Source organism: Pezoporus flaviventris, unplaced genomic scaffold (genome assembly GCF_033815535.1).
Source record: "Pezoporus flaviventris isolate CSIRO_AGI_PZ_B2104156 unplaced genomic scaffold, CSIRO_AGI_Pfla_v1 ptg000007l, whole genome shotgun sequence".
In the NCBI taxonomy this organism is placed as follows: Eukaryota; Metazoa; Chordata; class Aves; order Psittaciformes; family Psittacidae; genus Pezoporus; species Pezoporus flaviventris.
In genome coordinates, this window is record NW_026892555.1 from 91,235,659 (window position 1) to 91,245,000 (window position 9,342).

Genomic DNA, 9,342 nt, shown 5'->3' on the forward strand with positions numbered 1-9,342 from the left:
ATTACAGGATTGAAACTCATTTGACTTGAGTAGCTTGCAAACTAGAACGTAATTCATCAAGCTCTTCCAGATGAGAGGAGCTATGTCACAGCAGACACAGCACATGTAGACACTGGAATGACACATGCTTATTGCCCTGCAGCTCCAGGAATAACAACCCCATACTAAATATGCCATCCAGAACCTTCCACCCTGCTTCAGTATTACAAAAGTTTCAAGTCTGTTCCACTACTTTTCTATCAGTTAATATCCAACCAGGAAGCTGGTTTTCGTAGCATGTTCTTTCTTCTGCATAGTTTTTTGTACGACCAGAAGCTCTAGTCATGCTTGTGACACCCAGCTGCAGTCTTTCAAGTACAGACAGACAGCGTTCCTTTATTTTAGGTTGTGGGGACTGAGAACACCTGGCAACAAATCCCTAGATAATACAGGACGTGATGGGGTACACTGCATACAAGCAGCATCAGCTTGCCCAGAGTTTGCTAGACTTGTCCTCTTTCTACACAATGCCACTTCAATGCACTTTGATGCCAACACTGTATCTAGGCTGATTTTGCTCATTCACATTTCACAGTGCCTTCTCTTTCAAGCCATTACAAAATATGCATGCTGACGCCAGCACTCACACAGTTCTGCTGGATCTGGATGGAGTCCCTGAGATGTCTTTTGTACGCCTGATAATAGAACTTAGTGATAACCAGCTTGGCTCTGCACAAATTCAGCTGGAGTCAGCCTTGATTTGTGTCCTGGGCAGCCCTCCAGACAGATGCAGTGTAGGTTTCCCTGGACCACAGCTGACCCTGGAATCAACATTCACCTGTGCTCCAGCTGAGCCAGCAAGCCTTTGCAACAGTAGGTATACACGCACAGCTAATGAAAACAACAACAAAAAAAAAGCCAGTATGATCTCTCAGGTATATTTCAGAACCAGTATATGTCCCCAGTTGACTTTTCTGCATGCTTTTTAATTCCTTTTCCTTCCCCGTTCCTGTATCTCTTCTCACCACTGCTGTAAGGAACAGCAGTATTGTGTTAAAGATGCTGGCGTAGGATTCAAAAGGCACATTCTGTTCCTGGCTGTGTCACAAAAATATATGTGACCTCAGGCAACTGAACTTAGTATTTCTATGCTTCAACTTCTCATCTTTAAAAAGGGAGATAGTAGTGCCTCCCTGGGGCATTCTGAGAGATGTGTTATCAGCCTTTCCAAGAGTGTAGTTATGTGAGCCAAAAGCCCCAAACAAAGTTGTTCCATGCTTTCTCTTGTTCCTGCATCAGAACACCTTTTTTCTCCCTGATCAACCTACCTCTTTTCTATTATCATCTCTAATACCCAGATGGCAGCGACATCTTCGGTTTGCCAAATCTATACCAGGTTCCCACCAGCAGTTCCAGAATTCCAGCCGCCCCTTCAAAAATATCTGTCACTCCTGGCATTTTTGTTTCCCACCTTCAGTGCTTCTCTGTTCCTTGCCTTTTTAAATAGGCTTCTACCTCGGTTTCCTCTGTCAAAATGTCCAATCTGCCTCTGACTCCTGAGACCAGTCAATCTACTTGTAAAGCTTCTCAGCAACTTCTTCATCACAGCTCTTCACCTGCACTCCACCCTACTACCCTACTTCTCCTTTTCCCATGAACTTGGCTCCTCCAGTCACATCTTCAGCTATCTTCCAATGCTAATCTTCGCATCTGGGACTCCCTTATGCTTCTTATTATTCGAATGGCTGCTTTGTCACTCCTTTATAATGAATATCTCAACATCTCTTTCATGAAGACTTTACAATGATCCACTGAAAGAGACAGTACAATCACTTTAACCCAAAGTCTTCTTTGGGTCTCTTGTCCATGCTTTGTCCAGGCTTCCATCCCCAAGTGAAATTGTACATCTGTGTGTTTTATCGCTTGGTCTCTGCTATCCAATATATTTATGTAACTCCTCCCTGCAAGAGGCTCTCAGCAAGCACAGAGGTCTGTGCTAGACAATTCAGTATCAATGTTAAAGCTTTGACCTGTAAATGCTGGGCAATAAGGCTATCTTCTACATGGCTCACATAACCAATAAACAAAGTAGTAACATTATCTTGAAGCTTATTTTGCCACCCACCTTTGACAAATGTACACCTATCTCCAGCTAGTCATATGTCCACAGTGTGCCTATCTCAATTATATATAACCAGATTAGTAAATTTATTGCCTCAGGGTAATCTTTATCAAGCCTTGTACCTGTGACACACAAGTCAGACTGATTTGTCTGCCCTACTGTCAGAACAGAACTACTGCCTGTATAATCTCAGCTTTCTGATGCTCTTCTGTCCTGGGACAACTTGTGGTAGCCTTCAAACATATGCCACTGTGAATCCCAGCACCTCCTGACAATCAACAGGGCCCAGAATCTACCCTTTCACAGGTTTGAAGCAAGTTTCTATTCAGTTAGCCCAAAAAGACTACAGGGACCCTTCAGACTTGCTATAAACATCACAAAGGAAAAAAAAATTAAACAATCTGAAGTTGCTTCATGTTGTTCTAACTTCTGGAAATGCTCTTGTTGAAGAAAAGACAGGAACATGGGCCATGTTCCTGTGCAGGCAGCTGGGAATGCAGCGAGGTCAAAATCTCCTTTCACAAGCTTCCCGTGACACCACCACCGGCAAGAACCACGCGAGCTGCGAAGCCAGAGAAAGGCAGAATAAAGGCCTCATTGCAGGCGGCATGATGTCAGAGTGAGCTGGGCTGAGGAGTGGCTGAGTGTTTTTTTAATGCAATCTTGTTGTCAGAAAGGGTGGATGCTGCTATTCAGCTATGTCAGAAATCACCCAACTGCGAGTATCTATTCCCTACGTCACATCACCCACTGGGTAACATGAAGGTGACGTGAAATCCTGTGACTGAGCAGATCCATCACTGGTAGCAATCACTCCATGGCTGTGCTTAAAATTTTCCTATTTAAGACTTCCTTGTCATCTGACCTGTCTAAAAACAGGAGCTGTCTGCAAACTTAGATTTTGGTTTCAACCTTTCCAGAAGGCCCAGCGTTTTTCTTGGTAGGTCTGCAACCCGAGTTTAGGCTTGCCCCTGCTTCCCCTATTTGCAAAGCTTCCTGCCAAGCAGACATGCTGTATCATAATGTACTCTCTCTTGTATCATATCCAATTATTTCAGTGATCTGAAATCTCAATGAGAGACTGTGCTGTCCTGCTGTGTTCCAGGTATTACCCCACTGCAACATCTCCAAAGGGTCTGGCATTTTAGGGACTAGGGACTGTCTTTAAATATCCTGTCAGCCCAGGATGCATGTAGCACCTGTTTCACATATGCTACTGCAACAACGTTATGGCTAAGTGACAATCCTGACCTTGACTCCCCCCACTCATGTAACTTGCATGCCCAAAAGAAACCACTCACAGATTAAATTCTCTATTCTATTAGCAAGAGCTGGTGCAATTCACTGAAGCTACTGGCATGAGAGCAAAATCCGTTAATTATTAACTTAGATATTTTAGACATCTCAACTCTAGGGATACAGCATAAATAAAATTTCATCTTTTCGACTGGACAACTGATCCCAAGAACATCTCCAGGGATCTGGCCTGCCTTTTTGTTTTGTTCTTCTGTCCAACACACATTCCACCAGCTTTTTGTCCATTCAAGGACCAAGTCAGTCCAATCTGGCAATGTTACAGGCATCTTTGAACCCTACTCAGAAGAAGCCCTTATCAGTTTTCTTTGCATTACTGTCCCAGTGCTGTATCTTGTGCACACCTGGCAGATTGTTTCTAAATAGGACTTCGACCACTGTATGTTTTGCACTGCAGAATTTGGTCTGGCCCAAAGAGTAAATTCACGTCTGGTGTACCAATTTCACTGGAGCCACCCACAGGGACAAATGTAATCTACAACTGGTTACACATTTAGGGTGGAATGGCCTCCTGCACCACTGCTGAAGCTGCTGGAGACACGCGGGGTGTAATGGGTGGCACTATGCGCTGTCCTTACCAAACGCTTTGGCGACATCTCCTGGGCAGCTGCATCCTCCATCCTGCGAGAGAACACACGACAGTGAATGACAGTGAGCTCACTCAGGGACCCAGGTGAGCACTGGCACCCTGCAACCTGCAGCAGAACGGTCGCTGCTGAGGAACAGTGTGTCAAGAGCTGACTGTGCACCACTGCTATACATCCATCATCTTGGCTGAGCTTTCAGAGAATCCATATGATCCTTTCCATTGCTTTCCTTCTTTAGGCTCATTTACTCTACCGTATAGTCTACCACTAGTAATAGCAGCAATTCAAATTCCTGACTGCCATTTCCTAAATCATTCCCTGCCATTTTAATGAAAGGTTGTGTGATGCAGAGGTACCACAAACCCCTACCTTAAACCACCCAATACATTTAAAACACCTTTCTCAGCAGTTCACAATACATTAAAAGGTCACAGGGGGAGGGGTGAGGAAATATACCACCAGCTATGTTGGAGTTTGATCTGATAATCTCTAAGCAAATTGGGCAATCTAATCTTTGGTAAGTGAAAATGAATCTCTCATCAGACGCCTCACTTTTTGCTACAGGCTTCGTAAAGAAACGACAGCACTTGGAGATCTTTAGCATTTTAGACCTACGTGTTTCAGTTTCAGTGCAAAGCAGCTGATGAGGGGGGTTCAGTTGAGGGGAGGGAAGTTACATATGTGTGACAGGCCTGTAAAAAGAGGAATGGCACACAGCATAGCTCATCATGTACTACAGCTCTTTAGGGTTTGTAAAGGTGTGAGCATCGGATGAAAAGATCCTTCTACCCTACACTGCCATTATACCAAGAGAGCTCCCCATTCCTTTAATGATCAGGGCCTGTTGCAGACTGCCAACAGCTCTCCTGCTTTTGAAGCTACTCCTCAGACTCTACAGTTACCTCATTTTGCTTCACCTCCCTGTTGGCAGAAACGCACGCCTGTGTATGACCTGTGGCTGAGCACAGCCATACACCTCCACCATCAGCCATTTTAGAGCTTTCTTGGGTAGCTGGCAGTAGGGCTGAGCATTAGAACCTCCCTGTGTGCAGAGAAGGATTCAGACACAAACTGAGCAGGTGGATCCAAACCTGAGTGACTTTTCAAAGGGCATCCCACTGCAAACAGCACGCGGCAGAACTTTAAAGACTGCTATTCCATTTGCTGATAACCTCTAGCACATTATGCCTTTTGTTGAGCTAGAAATTCTTGCTGTCAGCTCCAGAAAGGAGTGCTGGGCTGACAGCTGAATCTCTCTCCTGTCAAGGGCTCGGCTTGTGCAATTCTTTCCCTCTGACAAGTTTGTCAGAGCCTGGAGGAGGGTGTTAGTGTGTGTGCATGTGTCAGGGAAGGAAGAGCTGAGATAGAAAGAGAGGTCTAATAATTTTCAAAGGATAGTGTCAGGTGTTTGTGTGACTCTTACTGTCTGACTGAGACAGGCTGGCTATGAATGCTCTCCTGTAGATGGGTTTCAGTCTGTTCTTGCTGGGTGGCTCAATGTCTGACTTTTATAATTAACCCAGTGGTGACACTGATGGAGGCTTTATGCTTTCAGAAGTACTATGGGGATGGGGGCCTTTGTGTGTAATCATTAATCATCGGCTTCAGAAAATAGCACTTTGAATGTCACCAAATTACAAATGCTGAGCCTGTTAAGAGACTTTCCCAAAAGCTCATCACTTACCATTTAAGATAGAAGGAGCCAATGATGATGATGATTCACATCACTTCTTTATCTGTAGATGTCTCTACTTACTTCACATAAGCAGGTAAATTTAATGATTCCCAGAAAGGGAAACAAAAAGGGGACAAACTAAGCTGTTATGCCAGAGGAACCTATATGCATTAAAACACTTCTTTCCATGTGAAAAATCAAACGCTCTGTTTAGACAGTAAGACTGTGCTTCTGCTGCATTGTCTTGGAGGCTTTCCCTTGCAGCTCAGCTTGTCTCAATAGGGGCCTGGCTCTGGATTCAAAATGACTTGTACAACTGCTGGGCTTCAGTCACAGAGTTTGGTGGAGGTTCAGCCTCTATCTCAGAGCCCCAGGGAAGTGTAGTTGTACAAATTCCCCTGTGAATTCAGGAGCACTGGCATTATTCTGAAGTAAGCCTTCTGGAAAGGCTGACCGGGGGCCTGTAGAGGGCATGATTCTGAGACAAGTGTGTGCTAAGCTGAAGGAGAGGGAGAAACAGGTTTCCAGTCAAAAGAATTATTTTAATGTGGCTATAATAATGTTACTTTCCCCAGTCTTGTTCTCTGAACATATAAACCATTTTACAACAACAAAATTTCACCTGAGGAAAATAAATACTCTATGGAAAACCAGTATGAACTGGTTTGAATATTTAATATTATATGCAACTTATAATAAGCTTATAACTATGATTTATATGTTTCAAGCAACCTTTATAATAAACTGTATAACCAGGCCTTCCTACAGTATCAGAAAACAGCTATTTATTATGCAGAAGATATGTAAAGTATGTGGCATATACAACAGTAGAAACAATACATAATGGTGCTTTTTTCTGAACTACATATACTGGGCATATTTCTGTGTTGATAGTGTTCTGTGTGGAGGAAGAGATGGTATGGCAGTAGCAGGGTGAAGAACCCCTTAGTCATCCTTTTTACTGAATGCTGGTAGCCTATCACTCAGGCAGAGTGAAGGGGAAACATGGATCCCTATCAAATGATAGACGAAACAGGACAGATGCAACACTGTTTTCCATTCCCCACATTGCTAGCTTACTAGAATACGCAACTGCCTCTCTATCCAGCAGAGTAGTTCTCTGACCTACAAGAAAAAGAAACTTTATCTCATGTAGGGTGCTTCTGAAGGAGCACTCCTGCTAAACGGCCCCTCCACTGTAACTCACTGCTGCACTTTCTCAAGGCCAATGGATTAGCGAGAATGAAAATTGAGACTATTGGCTCCCAGACAAATAGCACGGGACAGAAACAGTGCCTGTATCTTAGACAGGGTTTCCTCTCTTCTTTCAGTGAGTCATGAAAGATTAATTTCTGAGGTGAACTTTGAGTCTTAAAGATAATTTAGCATGAGGAAAGCATTTGGTGCAATGTCACCTCCCCCTTCTCTCTGTGACTCTAGAGAGACACCAGGCGTTCGCTTGGACTATCATGTTTGCCTTAAAATTGTCACCTTCTTTGCCACATACCAGCCCCCAAAGTCATATATGATTACTTTAGTAATACAAACATTTGAAATCCCAATTTGTGCTGCCATCCTAGCAGAGCTACTGCAGAATGGGTTTCTAGAGTTCTGTGTTCCTCACAGTACTGTGCTCAGCACCATCACCTCAATCTGTGAGTGAGGCTTCTTTCCCTTCTCAGGTAAACTGAGCCAACAAGACAAGAAAGAGGAGCAATTTGATGAATGTACAGGACAAGACAAAAGTGGGTGCAAGAAAAGTGCCCCAAGGGACTAACCCGTATCACACCATCAGCTATAATCTACATGAAGATAAGCTGGTAGGCTTTGAATCTTTCCACATCCTTCCTTCTACTTCCATATTAATATAACAAAAAAACTACTGGACGTCTTTTCTCCTGCCAAACTAACATAGATAGTCGTGGTAATACTCTGCCTGTAGTGGTCTCCTTTGGCTGAGGCAGAATGTGCCCTTCCTGAATCTCTGTAATGACAGTAGTGAGACATTCTGAGGGATGCCATGTATACTTGCTGCCACTATACCCAATTATATATATAGACTTACTCCCATATGGTGTTTTTCCCACAGGAGGATACCTTTCTTTTATTATATTCTTGCCAGAACTCTTGCTTGACATGCAGTTCAGCCTTCTTTACCCACTAAACACACCAATATCTACCTGAATGCTGCAGAACTCAGGCATAATATGCTCGCCCTTTCTTTAGTGTCCTCAGCTTGGGTGACAGTTGAGCTGCAGTGGTGCTAGCGACCTCAGTTACAACTGAAGGTAATTTTCTTGGCCCAGATGTTGTAGCAGATACTAAATTGCCCTCCTGCACTCACCCTGTAATGGCTAGGGGGTTGATAGGTCTGGGGTCACTGAAGCCAACGTGACCTAAGCAGGTCAGGAGTTGATCCATCCCCAAGATAGGAAAGGAGAGGAGGAATAGTACATAACTGTCTCATTTTCCAGACTAAATACATACTCCCCATTTTACTGTAAAATCAGGATAATAACATTCTTCTGAGGGTTGTTAGCAGAAAATGATTATTGCAAAACTAGAATGGGTCTCTAAGCACTACTGCTAGGATGACACCTATAGTTACCCAGCCTTCACAGTAATGAGTCTTTCATGCTTTATTGCACACATGTTCTGCACACATATTTGTAATACTGACCAAGTCACAGAATCACAGACTGCTTTTTTTTTTCTGCAAAATTCATATAGGGGAGCCATGGAAAGGAAGGAATGCATATGCATTAACAACAAAGAGTAAGAGAGATCCATCTGTAACACATACTTATTTTCCTGCTTCATTGCACCCACAGCTCCAAGCAATACAGTGAAGCCTTTGCCCATCCCCTCCTTCCTCAACAACACAACACACCCCTTTCCTCACACGGATACTAGTCACAACTGGGTTAAACAAATCAGGGCCTTCCAGTGATTTCATTCAGTGGTACATCTAAAATTCAGTGTGTGGTCTTTTCAAAGGCCACAGAGGGAGACTGCTGGCTGTGAGGGTATCTGTGAGCACAGCATGCTGGTTAGGCCCTATGCCTTCCTTGCTACCTGTTGGGATGCTGTAGGCTGCAGTCTAGCCAGGTCTGAGATCATGCTTACAGATTTACTTTTTCTGTGCAAGGTGAATCAGGTCTTGCTGATAGAACAGAAGCTGCCATTAGCAGGCAATAAAGACATGCTCTTTTTCCTCCACAGGCTAAGTATTTCCCCAGAATTTTGCGAAAACGTAAGTTGCTGAAGCGCCAGCCATGCTCAAAAGAGCCACCCCTGAAACACTCCTGCCCGTGCACAGAGAGCTCTGTGAGGATGCTATCTGAATCAATCCAGCTACTAGGGCACAGATGGGCTCATATTGTTTTACCTTGTACTCCCCTCTACTGCCTGCCTATCTCTCAGTTCCACTCCCTGGGAAAAGCCATGTTTACACTGAACTCATTTTTCAGAAATATTTTGTAGGAATGACTGTTTTCTTCCATTTGAAAACACTACCAAGCTTCCCATTCTACTCACATAACAGCCTACTCCATTCAGGGAGCAAGAAGCAGCTTTCCAAAGGCAAAAACAGGAGCCAGGAGCTCAAGTCTTTTTAAAAATTAAAAGGAGTTAGTTTCTTTACATTTACATCCCTACTGACTACC

The 9,342-nt window shown here is 43.8% G+C and overlaps 1 protein-coding gene across 4 annotated transcripts in view; it reads right to left on the reverse strand.

Moving 5' to 3' along the window:
- GMPR (guanosine monophosphate reductase) overlaps positions 1–9,342 on the reverse strand; it is a 41,051-nt gene that overhangs the window by 14,596 nt on the left and 17,113 nt on the right. For all 4 annotated transcript variants that reach the window (XM_061449534.1, XM_061449531.1, XM_061449533.1 and 1 more), the window contains one exon: positions 3,994–4,036. In XM_061449534.1, coding sequence (XP_061305518.1) covers positions 3,994–4,036 — 43 coding nt within the window. The remainder of the gene's footprint in view (positions 1–3,993; positions 4,037–9,342) is intronic.